This window comes from Anser anser (genome assembly GCF_964211835.1).
Source record: "Anser anser genome assembly, chromosome: 5".
Lineage (NCBI taxonomy): Eukaryota > Metazoa > Chordata > Aves > Anseriformes > Anatidae > Anser > Anser anser.
Window position 1 is genome coordinate 52,318,618 of NC_139725.1, and position 21,822 is coordinate 52,340,439.

At 36.9% G+C, this 21,822-nt stretch overlaps 2 protein-coding genes across 7 annotated transcripts in view; one reads left to right on the forward strand and one right to left on the reverse strand.

Annotated features, from left to right (window-relative positions):
- ATG2B (autophagy related 2B) overlaps nt 1–17,073 on the reverse strand; it is a gene marked incomplete at its 5' end in the record, with an annotated part of 40,908 nt that extends 23,835 nt beyond the window's left edge. For 2 of the 3 annotated variants that reach the window (XM_083839413.1, XM_083839414.1), the window contains 7 exons: nt 397–670; nt 860–1,048; nt 1,221–1,313; nt 1,841–1,991; nt 2,902–3,163; nt 3,306–3,417; nt 4,205–5,178. In XM_083839413.1, the coding sequence (XP_083695539.1) occupies nt 397–670; nt 860–1,048; nt 1,221–1,313; nt 1,841–1,991; nt 2,902–3,163; nt 3,306–3,417; nt 4,205–4,339 (1,216 nt within the window). Of the gene's footprint in view, nt 1–396; nt 671–859; nt 1,049–1,220; nt 1,314–1,840; nt 1,992–2,901; nt 3,164–3,305; nt 3,418–4,204; nt 5,179–6,060; nt 6,158–8,069; nt 8,250–8,731; nt 8,895–9,781; nt 9,885–10,834; nt 10,988–13,111; nt 13,275–16,911 lie in introns of those variants that run through there. The other variant, XM_083839415.1, reaches the window with a different exon arrangement.
- On the forward strand, nt 16,844–21,304 carry GSKIP (GSK3B interacting protein; the record flags this gene model as incomplete). Of its 4 annotated transcripts, none has more annotated exons than XM_083839426.1 (4): nt 16,982–17,025; nt 18,182–18,397; nt 18,496–18,754; nt 19,389–21,304. In XM_083839426.1, the coding sequence occupies 2 exons, from the start codon at nt 18,497–18,499 to the stop codon at nt 19,545–19,547; spliced, it is 417 nt and encodes a 138-aa protein (XP_083695552.1). In that variant the 3' UTR covers nt 19,548–21,304. The 4 variants fall into 4 exon arrangements, with proteins under 4 accessions (XP_083695550.1, XP_083695552.1, XP_083695549.1 ...); XM_083839425.1 differs by lacking the exon at nt 16,982–17,025 and adding an exon at nt 17,550–17,642; XM_083839424.1 differs by lacking the exon at nt 18,182–18,397 and having other exon boundaries at nt 16,844–17,025.
- Between the last annotated feature and the right edge of the window lie 518 nt (nt 21,305–21,822).

The following is a 21,822-nucleotide window of genomic DNA, read 5'->3' on the forward strand; positions in this document are numbered from 1 at the left end:
CACAGGTTCTAGTGCCTCCCTACTATCTACAACACTTATTCCAACACAATGACAGAGATCCCAGGGATGTCCTAAATTGAAACAAACTGGTATGACAATATGACTGAAAATAACAGAAATAGTAGTTCAGGTCTCAAAAACAAGAAAGCAAACACTACACACACACACACACACACTACTCCCATCTCCCAACAGTATTACTCTGACTTATGCAGATATTTAGTACAGAACAAAAAACCACAGCAGAGATATCTGCTTCAAAACGCCGATGGAAAGGCATTCCTTCAAGAGGAAAAAAGTCACGATTAATCCATAAAAGACCACCTTTGTCTCAACTGCATAATTTCTGGGAAAATAATAATAATAAAAAAGAATACTTAAACGTAATATTCTTACCAGTTAGCTCTTTAAATGTAAGTTCTAATTTAACTTGTTCTGGAGTTGACCCTCCTATAAATTCAGTTTTAAATTCCATATCTGTAAATTCAAGATGAAGAATCTCCTTCTGAAGTGATTTCTTAAACCATGGTCCTCTTTCCTGATCTGACCGCAGGTCAGGTATTGGGAAGCGAACAGACAGATTTAATGCAGGGGCAGTGACTTGAACTGAAACTCTACAGTTTGCAGGAGCATGTGAATCATCCAGAAAAACTTCAGTAAATGCTTTATGCTAAAACAAAGTAAACAGAAAAAGTAAAAGAACTTACCACTGACTTTAGGTTTGTTATCAAGCATACAATCACTAAAATGATGAGATAGCTGCTGTACTTTATCAGAAGTTAAAAAAAAAAAAAAAACAAGAAATAGACTATCCTGTCTTCCTGCTGAAAAAAATAAAACCAACAAAATTTCAACTTACCAGATTTATGTGCTTGTTGTAAGAAGTGTACATGTGAGATGCCATCATCTCCACTGTAGTTAGTTTCTGTGGTTGAAGTAAAGAATTTAATCTATCTACAATACTAATATCCAGCTCACAAAACACCGGACTTAACTTTATTTGTAATTCTGCTTTCTGTGGAATAGAACTGAGTCTCCCTTGACTACCCTGAAAAGAAAGAGAAAAAACACTAAAATCCTTAAAAACAACATAGTGAAACAAATTATAATAGCTGAGAGTTAAGGACTCTCAGTTGTACAAGGTACCTTTCTGTTAAAATGAACAAAATTAGACAAATGCTATTATGCAGAAACTTGGTGTTTGTAATCTCCCTCCTTACCTGAGGTCCTCTATTATCTGAATGCTTATAATGAAGCTGAAGGCATGGCAGAGCATGAGTATCTTTTTCTTCTTCAGAACGAAATGTCAGCAGCTTTAGAACAAAAGAGTCAAAAATAATTAATGGATAAGGAGGCCATAGGAAAAGACATTTATGACATTTTACCTAGAACAGATAGCATGTAATTCTGGATTCAAGTCAGTGAACAGAGCCCTGGTCCATTCACTTACTCAATCCATTTGTTCCGTTACTTCTCATGATGCCTCTCATCATTAGAGTTGGAACAACAAGCATCACCTAAAGAAACCTTCCTATTGCTTAACTCCACGGGTTAGTTTTTGAAAAAAATCTTACTCCGATTCCCAAATTACATTAAGCATATTTTAAAGAGAGGTAAACTGCTGAATTCTGGCTACTGAATTCTATTTTTGTCAGGAATGACAGCAGTCTGGTTCACCATTTGAGCTTTCAATTAAAATATGAGACGCATCTTAAAACCATAGCATTTATAAACTTATAACTTAAAAATTATAACTAAGTTAAAATCTAGCATTTTAAATTATACAATTCAAATTTCTTTTTGGGGAACTCCCTGCTTTTTTTTTTTTTTTTAAACATACCTCTGTATAGTGAGGCTGAATGGAATGAGAGTCAGTAGAGAAAAGGCATTCCAGGAACTCCATATCTCCAATGGATAAATCAGTACTAAAACTTCGAGAGGCAGACCTTTGTCTCTGTTCATAAGACACTTTGATGCCAGTACCTATAAATCTGAATTATGAAAACTACGAATTACAGAAAGTAGCATGAAATAATAAAATTATGAAAAGTCAATGTTTAAACATGTAAAAAAAAGTATCACTACAAGCCTTTAAAAAAATCATTAAAGCTGACAAATTTTTCTTTAAAAGCTAAAAAGAAGTTTCTCATTGTAGCTTTAGCAACAAAGATAAAGGATTTCACATATCGTATGTTCAACAATGGTCAGTGTGGAGAAATTCATGAAGACCACTTCAGACATCTAACTTAAGGTATAATTCACATAAAGATGGGAATCCTTATATAGACAAGGAAAGAGTCAGGTGCCTAAGGAAGCCTAGATTACATGCACAAGGTAAGAAAATATATTTACACCCTTAAACATTCTGTATCATACACTGTACTGGGACAGTAAAAACTTCCGGGAAAAAAATTGCTTCCTGACTAACTGTAGGGTTTTTGAGAACCTTTTGTTTTTGTTTTTTTTTTCCACATTTCTTATCCCTACTAATACTATCCTGTTTTGCACTAAGTAAAAACCTAAGCTTCTCTAAACAAAAATCCCTCTATTGCAGTAAGGATGGTACTAAAAATACATCTGTTGCTAAAGAAATAGTCTACTTAATGATCCTGATTCTGTAGCTTTCTGCAGTAGAAACTTTACCTAGTTTAATTGATCAATCATAAAGGTGCTAGGTTTACTTTAGTGTTTATGCATTTTGCTTCTTTTTTTATATTAAGAAACACACCTTGGACAACAGGTGTCAAAATACAACGCTATTTTGAGGTTAACAAAGAAGTCTAATGCAATTCAATTAAGTGACAATTCCAATGGAAATAAACTTCTTTATTTTATTCAAATTTACTTAAGATATATATATATATGTACTTAAATTAGATTTATTAATAAGCAAAGTTATACCTAAGGTGATCATGAGAACAAGCTTCTGCAAACACTTCTCGGAAGGATAGAAAATCTTCTGTTGCAAACTTAACTGGCTCAATCTTTTCTATTCGGGCAAAGAAATCCCGAGCCATTGGTGTCAATGGGTTATGGTTCAGTGAACTTTCAGGTGGGGGTAAAGGGTCAATATGAAGTACAGACACTGAGAAAGTTCCCACTGCCAGTCTAAAAAGAAGCTCAGGTCTGGATTCATCCACAGAAACAGATCTGGATGGAATAGCTGAAATACAAAAGTAAGTCCATATAATTTTTCAATAATAACACATTCATAACATTTTCATTTCTTTTTACCAAGTTGCTCCATAACAGTTTCTTTCCAGAACTATCTGGAGAGTAGAACGTAAAACAGCATTTTTACTTACATGTCCTTCTTAAGGAAGTCTGGTGAACCACGTTGGCTGTAAGCGAAGAACCTCTAGGAGGTTGTAGCTCTTGTCTGTTACGGTCAAGAAAATCACCCCAAGTTGGTTGAAGCTAAAATAAAAATATGCTACATTGTAAGTTTGCTAGATAGATGTTCATATACTTACTGATTGGATCGCACATAAACAGTAAGGTAAAGGAACATGAAGACGTGCATAAACAATCAACAGCATGCTATTTCATGCTATTTTAACACTTAACTGAATGATGTAGATATGTTTTAGGCTACGTTTTTTTAATTCTACAGTAGTCTTTACCCACATATTTATAAAGCTGGATAAAGCTGCTCTCTCAATAAACATCTATTATCTTGTTTCTCTGTAAAAAGCATGCGTTCTCCATAGCTTTAATTAAATAAAACATTAGGCACCTAATATCGCCATCTTCCCCAAATCTGTTAACAGCATAATTTTTTGTCCTCTAAGAAATGAATATAATGATTTTGTATTTTTATTGTCATTGCCCGTGTAGTCCATGTTAAAACAGGACTCAGATATCAAATATACAGTTATGAAAAATCAAAGGGTCTTTCATAGATGACCATTGTAATTTCTGAGGAATTTCAAAACAAGTACTCTCCATTTCCTGTCCTGGTAGCCAAACAAAGAAACTTTCCAACACAGCTTCCATAGCTGACAAGGAATACTATCAGCCCTAAATAACTTTATGTCTCAAGACAGCTGTTAAACAATTTCAAGTCTATACACAGAGAGAAAGATGCAAAATTGGAGTAATAGAAAGTGTTGACCAGCAACAGTTCTTGATTTTGCAAAGAATAAATGAAATGAAAAAATGTTGATTTCAAAAAGATTTTAAATGCAGTTAATACTATACATACCACTGTAGTGCTCAGTGGAGATCCTGCTGGTGTAGTTGTGTACGTACTAGTTAAAGACAAGTCTAGATCCATAGTAGGAGGGTCTCCAAGAGGTGGAAGGGAGGAAAGGCTGTGAGACATGTCCATGTCAGCCATCGAGAAAAAGACTTCTTCTAATGAGAAACAAGAATAATAAAGAGTTACTTTCTAAAGTAAAAAACTAACTTTACTTTTAACTGAAATGTATTTCTAAGTTCAGAAATCCAATGGCTAGAGAGAATAACCAATTAAATATATTTTTTACAGAAGCTCCAGGTTCTCCTGACACTGAAACAAGTAGTACATACAGACAGAAATTATAAAAAAGGCAAGAAAAATAATAAACTGTCAACCATTCTGTTTTCATATTCAAGTTGGTATAATTTCTGTAGTTTCACGCCTTCTGACAAATCAGTTTTTATTTTCATATTACAAAACAGTAAAAAGTATTTAAGCAAATAAAAATGTAAGTATTAGTGCAATGCAACTATTACTTTCCTCAACTGTATTTTGAAAAGATACTACAGTTCACACGTATTTACAAAGTTGCAAAATAACATCCAGATTACTGAACACTTTTGATGAAACACTGAATGAAACCTAGCCCAATATTTAAACTGTAAGTTCATTTTTCAGCAGTACAATTAATAGCACAATAGTAGTATGTCAAAGTTCTTTTGATACTTAAATTACTAAGATTAAAAGATCAACACTCAATGTATGTAATTTTCACAACAGGCTATTTGCTACACTGCATCATCTTTTATACTTGCCACGACTAGAAGGCGTTCTGGCAGTCTCTGTCTCATAGAAGCTTTGTTCAGATGAGGCTCCTGCAGATAAAGACTCTTTTCTTAAATAACGTTTCAACTCCATCTGAATTCGATACTCATCTTCCTGCTTCATCGGTCGGTTCTTCCTATCTTTATTTGACAATTCTATCCTGCTTAGGCTCTCTAAATTAAAAAGGCACAAAACTCACTGTTACTTCCTCACCAGTATCCCAAAGAAAATTCAAAACTGAGTCTGAAAATTAACCAATTGTTATTGTTGTGTATCTATATATGTAGATTTATATGCACATCTATCTGTAGATGCACACACATCTGTTGTGTATCAGATGTATATATATGTGTTGTTTTGGGGATTTTATGCATCCAAGATGGATTATTCTCTCTTTAGCATTACTTTCAAGTCTGAAGTGACTGTTTTAAGATCATATACGCAGATATGTTCACATATGATATCACCGTATATTTCTGGGTCAGCTTTAGAGACTAATGGACACAATCCCTTGAAGATTTTACTATTATTATCAATTATTAAACTTTCAGGTTTGAAGATGATACAAATTAGAAACTATTTGTAATGCTTTTCCAGTTATCGAAAACCAATTAACAAGTCTAGTACAACAAAAATGCTAGCATCATTAGAAGAGTATCAAGCATCTACCCAGTATTAAGTGTTTTCTGTGCCTGTCTCTAAAGCATAGGACACAGAACGAACTGCAATACTAACCTAAACCCTCTGGTCAGACAGAAGCTGTAAGAACCAAAAATGTTCTGGCCTCCTGACCTTCTCCAACTACCATTTCCCCATCTCGTCTTAAAAAAAAATAAAAATAATAAAATCATTACCTACATTTTCATTACCAACAATCTGCAAATGAATAAAATCTGCATTATAGTCCTACTCAGAGCATTTTGCTAAAAACATATAAAATTATTATTAATCTACCACCACAAACATTTTTTCCACTGAAGAAACTTGTTTATCTTACAAATCTTCATTCTTGTCCACCTAAATACACATTTAACATTTACAGAATGCTCACTTGCCTGGTCCTGCAATAGCTGCTACCATGTCCAACAGAAGATGCACCTGCCTTGGTGACAGAAACAGATGTACAGAGTCTATCTGTCCATCCACATCCAACTGCAAAAAAAAGGAAGGAAAGAAATTAATGAACACAAATTTTCCTTAGAAGTCTTGACTCAAATATTCTGATGACAGATTTTGATGCTATAAAGAACACAGCCATCCCAGCAATACTTTCATCTTCCAACAGCTAGAACTTTTAACAGTGTATTGCTTCTGATTTGTAGCTTGGCAAGATGAACAGACCTGTCTCACTGACTGTTTAGTTGCTTAAATTAAATACAGATTCACCTAACAGGAAAATTCAAGAATACCATTAGCATGCTAGTAGTTTTGCTTAATAGTTTTAGAAGCAACTAACAGTATAAATTTAGCTTTCATGTACTAATTACAAAATACTGAAATCAGCTCCTTCTGAAGTAGACCGTAAAAACTGCACAGGTTCTCTGTAGAATTTCTCTTCAGCGTACAGATTAACAGATTTAAATACTTTGTTCCAAAAGAGCAGGATGGTTTTAAAAGTCTATTTGTTTTAACATGGTATACAACAGAGCAAGCCACTTATCTTGTGAGAACTGCTCAAGCTAAATTTATCTTAAGAACTCCTATAGATTTATTTATCAGTTCAAAAGTCCTATACTCATTGTACTGGGTGTAGGTGGCAAAGCGTTGGTAGCAGGGTGTGCTGCAGGGATGGCCTCTGTGAGAAGAGGTCATGGGCTGTCCCGTGCTGGGCAGGGCTGGTTACAGCCAGCCCTGCACCAGACTCTCCTCAGGACACAGCAGAGCCCATCAGCGAAGCAGGTTTTCACCCCTGCAACAGCATATTTAAGAAACAGCAAAATGCTGTGTAGGCTGCAAGGAAAAAACAGCTGTGAGAAACAATCCTGCAAACGCCAAGGTCAGAGAAGAAGGAGAGGGAGAAGGTGCTCCAGACACTGGAGCCGAGATGCAGCCCACGGAAGAGACCTCTGGTAGAACAGAATTTCCCTGCAATTGTTAATAGATTATTTTAATACTGGAGATAAGGGGCGTATATTTATATAAATTTACAGATATATTCACACCTTTAAAGAAAAAAAAAAAGCTTTATTTTCAACTGCTTTGTTTCCTGTATTTTTACGTCAAAGTCAAAATATTATTTTAACTACTAGCATTTAAATATAGCATTATTATTTTATTGCTATAAATTTTAACATAAAAATTCAAAAGTAGAAATGTTCACATTAGTTTTATAGTGCTGCAACCTAAGCAAGAATTTAAGGACTACTTGTAATTCTTGAAGTAATTATGTCCTTTTAAAGTGTTTTTACTCAGCCATTTAAACATTCCATGCATACGTAGGCAAAGTTAGTCATAGTGCTACTAGAAAAAAGGATGAATGAATAGCAGCAGGAGTTTCATGAAAACAAAACAATTTCCTCAGGACTCACTTCAATACATAAATTCATTCCATCTCCAAGATACAAGAACCCTCCTTTAAGAGATTTCAATGCATTTCTTGTACTTCCAAATGTAATTTTAATTAACTGTCCTCCTGCAGTTCCTTTCACTGTTTGCTTTGCATAGAAATAGCAGGAGAATATCTAAGTAGTTAACGTATTTGTTTACTTAAGAAAAAACAAAATAGACCCACAAACCCACACTTGACTTACTCTTCTTTTATTTATAAGTTTAAAAAAAAATCCCCTAACGATTATACAGTTTTTAACAGATAATATATCCATTTTTTTTTAATATATTTTTATATTTTCCTTTTTTTTCTGTATTTTATGATATGTCCTGGGAAGATATCAGATATCCGTTGTAAAGATGTCTTATTAGACATATACATTGGTATTGAATGCAGCGAATCTAAAACAAAACCTAAGGCGATTCTTTTCCTTTGAAAATCTTACCATTTTTGTATACAGTTAAAAAAAAATCCTACATAACCAATAATTTTAAAGACCAGGAAAGCATGACTAACCTTAGCTCCAGGAAGTACTTCATTTTGCTTTAATGTTAGGCTCAGCTCCATTCTACCAATCAGCTTACTGATCTGTACAGGGTCAGAAGGAGTAATTTCTGGCAAGTTTCTTGTTAATTGCGGATGTGGCTCATAAGTGATTTTTGGGTTCCAGCTAGGTGAAAGCTTTGGCTCAGTTGCCTTAAAATGTTACAGAGATAGGGATTAGAATATACGCCATTTCTTATCAAGAAATGTAAACATGCACTTCAGATAAGCTTATCACACAAATGATAATTTCGCACAAATATAAATCTGATAGTGGTATTAAAAAAACACTTATTAATAACTGTGAAGAAACAAGGCACATAAAAATATGAAACATCAGGCCATCACAAAAAAAATGGAGCAAATTTCCACAGAATAGCAAGTTATAAAGGACTTCCACACATTAAACTTGCAACTAGATTCCACTGCATTACATCCTAAGTTTTACTCAGTAATAAAGTCTCCATTTCCTTCTCCCTTGTCAAAATCAACAGAAGTGATTATGAACGTTAGCAAATACAGATGCAAGTAAAAGTTCAATTTCTATATCCTTTAGAATGAATCTAATACATCAGTGTAACAATATATTCTATGCTTCATCACTTTACATTCTTACATAATGCATTTTATTTTACCAGCTGTGTAGCTGAACACACTGGGGAGGACTTTGTTGATGCGGGAAACTCATCCCAGAAGAAAGAGACACCTGAGAGCTGAAGTAACTTGTGAGCAAAAGCTGTGGGCTGATGTACATTAATTCCAGAGCACTCATCAGCAGTTTCATCACAGTACATAGTTCTGGGAGACAAAAGCAAGGAAATAAAGATGGTAGGAGCATGCAAATTTTTACCTTTATTGTGCCATTTAGCCTCTAAGTTTGTACATGCTCTCTCCCTCTTCAGACTATTTACAATGCCGTAGACTGTCCTGAAAGGAGAAACCACCACTCTCTGGGAATGGGTGGAAACCTTCAATTTTCTACAGGACAATTGCAACATGCTTCCAGTGTAAATATATCCTGGAGTATTACCCTAGTACTTATGTCTAATTTGACTGTAAAACGAAGGAGTCTGCCCAACACTGTTTCCACTAGGACATATGCAACTCTCGCTTCAGAACCCTGATTTTTGGAAAATCTACCATCTAATATTTTTATGTTGTCTACAAGCACTATTTGAAAGTAATATTCTGTGTCAAAATGAAATTTGAATATTGAGGGAATGTATTCCAGTCCCATAAATTTTTGGTACAAGTCTTCACATAAGAGAATCTACAGTGGAAAAATACATCTGCCTTTCCATAAATAAGTTGTATCATATATCAAAACAACATGCTATTTATCCCTTTTGAGTAAGAGGTTGCCTGATTTGCCAATAATATCAAATGACTTTGGAGCTTCTGAGAGATGATGTTCATTAATTGTGGAAGCGGTCATTACCTTGGCTTTAGAAAAGTCTAGATCTCTTCTAATTTGATGATTAAATATTGTGCAGTTAAAGTTCAGTGGAGAAACTGCTCCCTGGCTCTATAAAAGAGGTAGTCTTAACAGGGCTACTCAAGATCTAGTGTCTAACTGTATATGAAGATGTGTTTATGTGCACATGGTAAAATACTTTGTATAAGAAGTGACAAAAAATGTCCTGAAAATATATATATAAATAAAGATTTTTTCTAAAAATCTTTACCTTTCAATTCGAATTTCAAGTGCAGTTCCACTTTTAGAGTTTTCTGGCACATGTTCAACTCGCAAAACAGTATCTAAAAAGGTAACTTTCACTCTTCGTAGAACTTAAATGAGAAAATTAAAAGACAGCAAGCACTTAAGTCACTTTACTCAATAACGACTTTTATAAACCAAATGAAAGGCCATTTTAAATTGATAAAGTTCTCAATATTTATTTCAGTGAAAATAAATTGCCACTAAGTTTAATAAAGTAACAAGATCTCAAGTGATGATGTGAACTACTACTAAATGTCTATGTACAACCATACCATGGAATGGACTGTAATGGACTTGAGCAAACAGTGACTCAAACCACATTGTTCTGTGGCTCAGCGTGGATGACCCTTATAATATCTGTTGCATTGCACACCATGTCTAAACTCCTAAACATTGCTATAAGCACCATGGGTCTTTATCTGGATACTTCTATTTCTAGATCTGATTTTAGATGTTTCCCTTAGCTCAGACATTCCAGCACAAGGCTCTCCATTCCATCACGTGGTCATAAACACTTATTTTCTTCCCCTTCAACAACAGCAAGCATAGTTTCTAAAGTGTATCTAGCAACATGGTGTGATTATTGACATACACATCCTTACAGGTCAGCTTTGTGTAAAATGAACTGAAAAAACATTCTGATTTTCTTCAAAAGCATCAACGCTAACAACAGTAAGTTTGTGTGAAGTACTAAACTGGTACCTCCACAAGTAAGGCACCTCACCAGTCATTCATGCACAGATTTACCTCACTTTGTTCTGGTGCAAACAATGCCCAATTTGGCCCTGAAGAAGGGCTCATTCTGTCCACTGAAGTATGTATACACATATTTTCAAGTACATTCCCCACACACACACACCTTGAATACAGGAACTATTGTCCTGCCTTCCTGTTTAAAGTTTACAGGTATAAAGTGAAGATTTGTGAGAAAAGTTACAGCAAATGAGATGCCATTTTACAAAACTGACACGCAACAAAAACTGTGATGTTCACTCAGACCTCAATAATGAATTCATACCTGTTTCAATAGTTTCTGCAAACTTCTCAAGTCCTTCAAAAGGCTGGGATCCTTCTCCTTGCTCATCTGTCAATTTTTGGCTAAGACACTCTTTTGCAAGCTGCATACTACTGGTCATAAAACTTGACCAATACATAGGTTCAGACCCTGATGCTGTAAAGTAAGAGAAGTCTTAATAAATTTGTCTGTGAACATTTTGAAACAATGAAAACAAAATGAAATAAGTAATACATTTGGGACAACAAGAAAAGATTTCAACAGCTTGGTAAGAAGTCATACTTAAAAACGAACTTAGTCATGATCTGTCTTTATGGGTTATCATAGAGTCATAGAATATCCCGAGTTGGAAGGGACCCATAAGGATCATCAAGCCCAACTCCTGGCACCGCACAGGTCTGCCCAAAAGTTTAGACCATGTGACTAAGTGCACAGTCCAATCGCTTCTTAAATTCGGACAGGGTTGGTGCAGTGGTCCCTTCACTGGGGAGCCTGTTCCAGTGTGCAACCACCCTCTCGGTGAAGAACCTCTTCCTGATGTCCAGCCTAAACTTCCCCTGCCCCAGCTTAACACCGTTCCCGCGGGTCCTATCACTGGTGATAACGGAGAATAGGTCACCTGCCTCTCCTCTCCCCCTATATACTACTTTTCAAATACCAGAATCTCACCAGTACAATTTAAATAGATTAAAGTAATTTAAAAGATGAAACCACTGTTCAAATTAACCAATCTTCAGCATTGCTTTAAGTGAATAATTTCACTCTAAACGTTATTATATTGGTATGATTTTGCAGGCATAATCAGGAAAATGAAATAAAAGAAATAACTTTGTTTTTAAGAATTATTTTCGGGTTTCCTATTCCATTTTAAACACACCCTAGATGAGGGAAGACTTGGCAAGGTTTAAAATGTTATCTAAGCATGTTAATTTAAACATGTTTAAATGTCTAATGCAGACCTGACCTACTAACTATAAAATAATAAAAGAGCAATCCAAGAGCCCAGCATGTGTTAAGCTGAACAAGTTTTTTAGCAGACAGACTAGCTTAATTGAAACTCTGTCAGCTAACACTAAGCCTATTGTGAGCAAACACTATAAATCTAGATTAGAAAAGGTAATAAACTTCCAACAAAACACTCTAGTACAGGAAACAGTACAACAAGTACAAATGCAAACATGTTAAATGGACAAAACATTCCAGTTTAGCAATCAAATAAAACCAGCACTGTTCATCAAATAGAAATAAATGAATGAAAGTGAACAAATAAACCTTCCTCCTAATACTACCATTCTTTCAAATAACTAATCTTAAATCGGAATGTAAGACTGCTCAAAATTTAGTTCCAGTTAAACAAACAAGAATGAAACAGAGAAAATATGTTACTTAAAGTAACTCGTGAAAGATGGAGAATAGATTTATGCATTTTTCCACTTATGAAAAGAAAAAAAAAATATAGAATAATCAAAGAAAAAATATTGGAAGAAAAATATTTTCTTCCATCTTCTTTACACTATAAAAAGGAAAACAAATTAAAATCCTTCAAACATTCATACATTAATCTCCACAAATTAAAAATGCACAGGAATGTCCCACACATGCTATAATAATAAATGTTAACAGAATTTCTGGGAGTTTCATAGTCACTAAAAATTTATCACCAGGACAATCAAAACTAGATCATCTGGATTTGTATGGATACAGACAAGCCAGAAGAGCTCAAACAATGCTCTCAGCATTATAATCAAAGCTAATAAGTATTTACAGTAAAGTCATTATTTCAGACCGTGATAGCAATTAAAATGTACTTGTTATCCAAATATACACACTAAATGCAGCTTCTGCCATGAAGTTGCTGAAGAAAGCCAGGACCTCACTGAACCCCCCTCATAGTCTTACACTGCTGTGTTCTTCTCCTGCCACGTAACAGCCAAGGTCCACATCTACTAATGTTGACTAACAGCACTTGGCACACAATAACCAAAAAAACTTGCTAACAGGAACTCCCTACCACACTGCACTGTTTTGATTTCAATATGCCTGAAGCTGTTTGGAAGAAAAGATACAGCAGTAGGAGTATTATAAACATTGTAAGTTATTTAATAGAACAACCAATTAAGAAACACTTGACAGTTTCTTTATTAGATTCTCTGTATCATTAATGCATGTAAATTAAAATGACACTTTAAATAACGCTAAGAACTGACTAAACCAGGTGCAGCCTTTTGCCTCTGAAAAACTGTGGAGTCTCCTTCTGAAAAATGAAAAAAATAAACCTACCAAGCCTTGGTCTTGGCCTGAAGACCATCTCTAACCCTTTTACTTCCAATGCACAGTTATCCTGTAGCAACGATCCCCATGGAACAGATAAAGAAATTGACTGGATAAAACCATCTGTGACTTCCAGAGGTGCATCTGCAGACTCCAGGATCTCATTAAGACACTAGAAGAGAATCAAGAAAAAAAAAAAAACAGCATAGTAACAACAATAAAATATAATGCATATATATGCGTGTGTGTGTATATATATATATATATACGTATGTATATATAAACATACTCTGTATATAATAAGACAGATTGATCTATTAGGAAAGGAATTAGAGAAACAATAAACCAGCTGTTTCAAAGTATTTTGATTCCATCATAATTTGTTTCCATTCATTACTGAGCTTTCAACATAATATAGTTTTATCTGTGGCTAGCTATATAGCCTGTATTTTTACACAACAAATTCTGCTATCCTACTGTTATAAATACCACGATACTGATACAGGTTCATCTGTTCTTTTTCTGTCAATACTAGAAGACCAATTTCTAACAATATTAAGACTAAGAACGCTGTAAGTACCTGGTTTCTTTGGCAAGCCTATTTCACAAGACAAATTTCAATGTAACACTCATTAGACCCTTCCCTGCAACAATGGAACAACACAACCAAATAATCATCTCTTGCTTCATACCATACTTGCCATTTCTAAATTATATTTTATTGTGTTCAAAGTCATGTTCAACACTAATTTAAAATTACAAAAATTGAAACTCAGTTGACAATCCAATGTTCAACAGAAACTGTTTCATTAATCGAGTCCTTTATAGTGACATTATAAACAAAACTCCAATCAATCAAGTTTCCGTATCACAATGAGTTGAGTGAAATTGATGACAGAAATGGAAGCCAGCTCTGAAGCAGTAATTAAGGATTTTGAAGTTTTCTGTAATCCTCAGAGAAGTCTCTTTTTGCACCATAGCGCTTTCATGACAACTACAGAGTCCAAAAGAGCCCTTTTCCAAACCAAACACATTTTTCCTGTCTTTATAAAAAAAGCAACCCCGTTTGCGCTAATTCAAATGTTCAATAATTTCAATTTTCACTAAATAAGAACTATCTAGGCTGCTCTAATAAAATAAACACAATCTAAATCCCATACCAAACGTGGTGAGTGTAACCTTCTGCTGTACACAAGACCCTGCTGAAGACTGTGGCTGTAGTATCAGGGTACAGCATTCTACAGACAAACGTGTGGTTTCAACCTTCCTATCTTGAACACAAACTTTGATTTTACCTCAAAAAAGCATAAATTCAACGTGTTAAAAAGATAAGGAATTAAAAGATGCTTTCAATTTTTATTTATTTTTAAAATGCTGTTTTATAGGATGATTTAAAAATAAGTATGAACAAAAACTTCAGAAAATCAGATTTTTTTTCATTCGTAAGTCTCCAGTTTTAACTGTCACTTTGTGTTAACTAGCTCTATACTCTCAGTAAATTCGTTTTTAGAATTTTATCTACTTGTATGCTTTTCTAGTTCCTGTTCCAAAGTCCACTCAAGCAGTAGAAAAAGACACCAACTTAAAAAATAAAAATAAAAAAAAACAGAACTTGAAACAGTTTTGTTAGGAAATTTTTAAATAATCAAATAATGAAGATTCAAATATTAAAATGTTATTTTGAATTAAATGTAATAATTATAGATGTGGCAGTAGCATAAGATAAAGCAAGAAGTAATTATTTGGCATTAAAACCTTATTTGAAAATAATACTGATTCTTTTAAATTACTTGAACCTTTACAAATTAATTTGCTATAAGAGGAAGTAAGCTAGTTATTAAAATCAACTTTGAATAAATCTGACCTCAGAAAACGTTTTGCTAGCAAGATACATTACAACAAAAATTATTAAATACATTCCTTATTACTTTGAAATAGAAATTTACTATCTAAAAGAAAAAAAAAAAATCAAGCATTTTTATACCTGTTGTGCCTAGAAAGCACTAATTAGAGCATTCTAAGCAAAATTTTAAAACTGAAGCACAGACTTCGCATCAGGACTTTTTCCCACGTTTGACTGAAAGCATGCAGCTGGAATCACAGCAATACTACGTGCTAAAACGCTATTCGATGTGCACTAAAATTCAACCACAAATAACATGGGATACATTCTGATTTTTCTCAACAGTCCAGGAGGCAAGGGTGTTACGGCAACAGCCCCAGGTATTTCTACCTGTAGAAGTTGTAAACACGTGTACAACATCTTATTGTATATTAAGATGAACAAATGTATCCACAAAAATGGATGAGATAATATGCAAAACTACAGTCATCCTGGTGATTCGCAGAGAACAAGCTTACAATGACTAGAGGAAAAAAAGGAGCTGTAGTACTTCCGTGACATCTGTTTTGCAATCTGTCATACACGAGAGTCACGTGCAGAGAACCTCAAACATGTCATTCATTGTTTACAAGTCAGAAAGAAAAATGTTGATCTACAAATGGGAAAGATAACCTAAGCCTTAGTGTACATACATTTAATCACTCTGTATCCGTAATTAAGTATTAATTTACTATTGTTTCTAACTGCTACCGACTCAAAATACTTATATTTCAAATAATGTCACTTTGACTAGTGAAGACTGCTGTGACACCCACTAGAGGGCATAATAACTCAAAGCCTAACAGCCTTACAGCCTGCCACAGAAAACAAGCTGTGGACAACACATAAAAGAAAGAAAACAACCCCCCCCCAACGCTAAAATCCTGGTAATTTTGAGCATTTCTACAAATGTCTGTCCCCTGCCACTTTCCAACACGCTTGCACATAAACAACTGGAAAAGCATTATTTGAAAATATCATTCACAAGCATTTTAAAATGAACCCAGAGCACAATACTGCAAAAACGTGTTTTGACAGTAGCTTGTAAAGCATTAAGCCTGTATAGTCAGTTAATCATCTATGCTACCTTGAAAGTCAGTGACTGACGCACAGAAGCACTTCAGGCTCCTCATGACACTCACTTGACTGGCAGGTGGAATGCAGTACCATTGGTAATTAACCCAAGAAACTTTACAAAACACTGCAGACATGGACACAGACTTCTGAATAACTACAGCAGGCTAGAAGGGTGTGTGTGTGTGTACAGACATACATGTGTATATATAAATATACACACCAGGACTGAAAAAAGCTTCTGTGGTTCAAAGCAATACAGCCCACCTGCTAAGCTAACTCAGCTAAAAGCAGCTTCCCATTTCTTGTCAACACATACTCTCATCATTTCCAAGACTAGGCTGTGGAGATCCCTAAAAACAGTCCCTAAAGTCCAGCACAACACTGCCAGAAAGAACTAAGGGCCTCCCTGCTGAAGACAAAGCAGAGATAGAACAGGGATCACTTTGTGTTTTTATCATCTCTAGTAGTCAGTAAACAGGATTCTCTGGAACTACAGCAACAATTTCCAATGGTCTGGGCAGTACGAGCTCCTTCTCCCTGAGATGTCAGCAGCTCCTGCCTTCTTTTACTTAAACTGCGAACACTTCTTTTTCTCATCCATAATCAAAAACAAACAACAAAACCAAGCCATAGCCGGAAAAATATATCCGTAATAAATGCCCAGATTATTTTTTTCAAGTGTTCGCGTATCAGAGAAGAGTTCCCTGGATGAGACGCTAATTATGGCTGTAACTTTTTACATAAGGAGGCCGGGTACTGAAAATGAAGTGGGTGGCAGCCGGGGGCAGGCGATCAGCTGGTCCCTCAGCCGCAGCAGGAGCCGAGGGGGCGAAGCGCCGGCATCTCTTACCCACTTATCCAGGGGGACCTGCGTCAGGGAGCCGGTGCCCTGGTAGAGATCCAGGCTGAGCTGCTCCAGGCTGAGCTTCTCCTGCAAGAAGTGGCCCAGGTACCTCTGCAGCAGGTACCTGCAGGCCCTCTTCTTGATGGACTCCGAGAAAGGCCACGGCATGGCGGCGGCGCGCTGGGGTCCGGGCAGCGGGACGGGGCGGCCGGAGAGAGAGAGAAGGGGGCGAGCGGCAGCCGCCGGGCCCAGCCTCGCCCCTCAGCGCTGGCTCCCGCCGGGGCTCCCCGCGGCCAGGCGGCGCCCCTGGCACGGCCGGCGGGGCGGCACCGCCTGCCCTCAGGCAGGTAGCTCCATCCTCACGCCGCCGCCGCCATCTTCTCGGCGCCCCGCGAGCGGCGGAGGGGGGGGGGGACGACGACGCCGCGGGGTGCGGCGAATGAAGGGGCTGGGGGGGCGCCCCCTGTCAGCTCTCCGCTGCCGGGCCGGGCCGGGCCGTTCCGTGCCGGGCCGATGCGGACTGTTTGTCTGTTGCTTTCCTTCCCGCTTGCCCCCCCCCCCCGCTCCGCCGATCGCCGTGCCCGGCCCCCTGACGTTTGCGAGGAAATGGCGTCCCCAGCGGAGGAGGCGGGGGCGGAAGCGGCCGCGGGAGGCGGTGGAGCCGGGGCCGGGGCAGGCTCTGGCTGTGCGGGGCCGGACCCGGGGCGATCGCTCTTCGGTGCCGGGCATCCGCACCGGTAGGTGGGTGGGCTGCCGGGGGGCGGTGGGTGGCTCCCCGCTCCTCTCCGTGAGACGCGAGCCTGCTCTGAGCGGCTTTCCCTCGTAGTCGCTGGGCTTCGGGGGCTGCGTAAGCCTCGGCTGGGGCCGTGTGCGGGCGCCGGGTGGGTTTGTGAGGCAGCGACGGAGGTCGTGTGGTGCTGCGAGCGACTTGCGCCTGCCAGGGCAGCGTTGCAGGGCTCGGGCAGGTTCCCCGGGGTGTGGGGTAGCGCCGGGGTCGGCCCTTTGTGGTAGCAGGCCGGCTGTGCGTGTCTCTGAGTCGTACTGGCTTTTACTGCGTAAAAACCAAGCAAGGGGGTTGTTGTTTAGTGAAGCAAAACAAAAATCTTGTTCTTAATCTGTCCTCATAACCTCTGATAACCCATTTAGTTCACAGACGCTCGGAAATCTGTCTTAAATTAATCAATAACAAAGGTGAATTATTCACCAATAGACTACGTTCACCAATTTTCAGCAGCTGTTAATTGCAGTTTTTGCTGGCATCACTTGGTTTTCTTAGTGCATTCTGGATCCGCGAAGCACAGAGTTAGTTGCTGCTGAATCATAACAGAGCCTTGCACAACTCGCTGCCAGTTGCCGGTCTGTGAAGCAGCAGCTCCTGTGTGCTGATGGGACCAGAACGGCTGTTCCCAACGGCAAGGTTTGGAGTTCTCTGGGCTGTCCCGAGTTGCAGAATTCACTGAGTCTCCTATTTTACTTTTTTTTTTGGACAATGGTAAATATGCCTGCTTCAGATATTCCTCCAGTTTTATGGTATTAATGTCATATATTGAGTCTAGCGGTATAATCTAAAATGCGTGTTTCTATATGCAGAATGGAGACTGACTGCAATCCTATGGAGTCGCCCAGTAATACGGGATTTGAAGAGGATTCTGATTATAGAGACTTTGAAGGAACAGATGTGAAAGATATGAGACTAGAAGCCGAAGCTGTTGTGAATGATGTTCTTTTTGCTGTCAGCAACATGTTTGTCTCAAAAACCCTTCCATGTGCAGAGGATGTGGCGTATATCAATGTGGAAACCAGGGAAAGAAACAGGTACTGCCTGGAGCTCACTGAAGCAGGACTCAGGGTAAACTACTTTGTTTATAATTTCTTATGCCTCTTTGTTTTGAGTAATGATCTTATTCAAAAGGTGCCTAGAAAGATACTTCAGTGGCACCAAAACAACACACATACTTGTCTTGCACTTATTTGAAAGCCTGTTTTCTACATGTTCCCCTAGAAAGGGGATCTTTAGTTACTTCAAACAAAGCGAGAAGAGAACTTGATGGAAAAACAGGCATTTTTGTATAGACATCTGCAAAATGATGAAGACTGAAGTAGCCAATGGACAAATTTAATATAGGTGTAACACTCTGGGTTTCTCAGGTACCCAGATAAATTATTAATACAATATGTATACAACTCCATTTTGTACCATTTATAGTGTTTGTGAGAATTCATAGATGTAAGACTTCTTTCCAAAGGTGACAATGACAGTTTTTACTAATGTTCTGAGTTTTGGAATAAAGTATTTGAAACAGTCTAAATACTGTATTACCAGTAAGCCCCACAGTAGAAAGCACAGGCTGCAATTTAAATCAAGTATCTTGTTTGCATATTGCTGTACAGCCTGACTGGAAAAATTAAACTTTGTGATATCTATTTCCCATTGCAAGGTGATCCTAATCACAAAAATGTAACCAGTGATTTCTTTGTTACAGGTAGTAGCTTATGATTTTGATCAGACTGATGACAGTTTGCAGACACCGTACCACGAAACTGTCTACTCCTTATTGGACTCTCTCAGCCCTGCATATCGAGAGGTGTTTGGAAATGCATTACTACAAAGACTAGAAGCTTTGAAGAAAGATCAGTCGTGATTTACCCTGAAGTGAAGATGATTTAATATTAGAAGGAATTCTTAATATGAGGCACTGCAGTCTTTCTTATAAACACAGCCACAAACATCTTAAGCTTAATTTCTTGCATTAACATCTACTACATACTAGTACTGATCTATAGCATTTTGCTTCAGAGGATTTGTGTATATCACAGTGTTATTGATAAATTGTAAAACTACTAAACTTATTTTTTCTTTTTGTTGAAGGTAAGCAAGTAACTTGCTTCTCACAACATTTAAAAAAATTTGGTCTCTTTTCAAAGTGTTACTATCCAAAACTCTTGAAAACATGTAGAGACTGAATATTACAGAGGCAAGTAGTAATCTTTTTTTTTTTTGGTGAATACTTACTGATCATTGTCATATATGCTTTTTAAAATAGAAGTTAACTGTCTAATTAACATCTAGTAGTTGAAATTGATTGAGTAGAACAGGCAATTAAGTTCTGTTTTAAACTGAAAATTACTTTTTTTTGCATAGAATAGAACTTCAGCTTGATTTGCTGTGCATAAATCTGAAAATTCTAAGCTTCAGTAGCAAGAAAGATGGCTCTTGAACAGTTGAGTGTTGATTATATAATAACAGCATCTGAGTTAAAAGGAAAGCTCAGTATTGTTTGATCTGTGCGTGTCTGTGGCAACCAGCAAACTCCAAAGAGTGAATGAGATGTACTGCTACTATATGAATGTATTGTCTGAATCGCAAATGAGCTAAGCACAGAAGTAAATTCGGATGTAACAGGCTACATTCCCTAAAGATGATGTTATATATGATATATATGTATGTATCCTATATTGTAACTGTTTGGGAGGCTTGAAAGACATTTTAGCCTGTTTACTGTTCTGAATGTCTGTTTACATGATGTACAGGATATACCCAAGAGTATTTTTGCTTCAGCCTTTACTTTCTATATTACAGTACTTTGGTACTCCTGTTTTTCAACTTTTCTCCCTCAATTGTACAGCATCCTCTCTTAATGAATAATGAGTAAGCACTGTAATGTTACTTGCATTGTATTGGTTTGAAACCAAAGGTTGTATGAAATTTGCTAAGGCTAATACAAGCTGGAAGGCATAACTTGTATTTTCTACTTTAAAAATGGTACAAATCTCTTTATAAATTTATTGTATTGCTGTAACTTTTCAAGTACGTATTGAATGGTAGACTTTTAAAAAAAAAATACTGTTGGCTAGAAATACTAGAACTTCTAAACTAGCATTTTGTGACCGTCATACTTTTTGTATTCTTATATTATTCAGTATTTGTGCATCTTTATTTATTCTGCCATGTTTAGGTGCTAAGTATATGCAGTAGCTTTCTTGGAGTCACACTTATGAATACATCAGTTCCAGTGATTTCAGTAGACCTATATTGACTTACACCTGATGAGGAATAATCTAATGGGAGAGGCCGCGTAGAGCTTGTATAATAGCTTTGGGGTAGTGATGTTATAACTATGACTGATGAGACAACTGCAGTCAGTGCTTCTGTTTTCTAGAGCTTGATTTCTTTATCTTGTTAGGTTGATACTTGGGATGTTAATCCTTTGCTCCAGGGTATGAATCTATGCTCTAAAAATTGTTCATAGGCTCTCTTTTGCACACAGGTCTGTGGCAGGTGGTTAGTCCTCTGTGAGGAAAATGTACTTTACCGAATTTATATTTGAATATTTTCCCTTGCAATTAATTTACTTGTTCTATTTAAATGACTAAAGCATTAAACAAATGCACCCACCAATGTGTTGTAGCTTTCTTGGGGGGGGCGGGGGGAGGTGGTGTGAACAACCAACGTTATTCTTTCCTTAAACACTTCTTAAATATTAGATTGTTAACAAGTATTTCCAAAATACCTCTGGCTGCAAACTTGTATCCACTGAACCTGTCATGAAAAGATACAGTAGGTGACCATAGGGGGACTTTGAAACGACACGTGACAAATATAAGTGGGAAAAATGACAATGTTACAGTGCCAAGAACTTTTTCATAGACGTCTTTAAAATGCTTTGTCATTTCAAGTGCTTATTATAAACCAAAGCTGAGAAATACTTCTAAAACATATGGTTTGTAGGTGTTACCAGAATAAACTTATATTATTTTTTGTACTGAAATATTAACTTAAAAATGGGAGAGCTATGTCATTCCACAATTTCTGATTCTGGGTTTATGAATAACATGCTCTCTAGTCCTTATACTTAGAATTGTTGCCTATATGGAGCTTATTTGAAGCACTCTCAGTGAACAATTTCAATAGGTCTC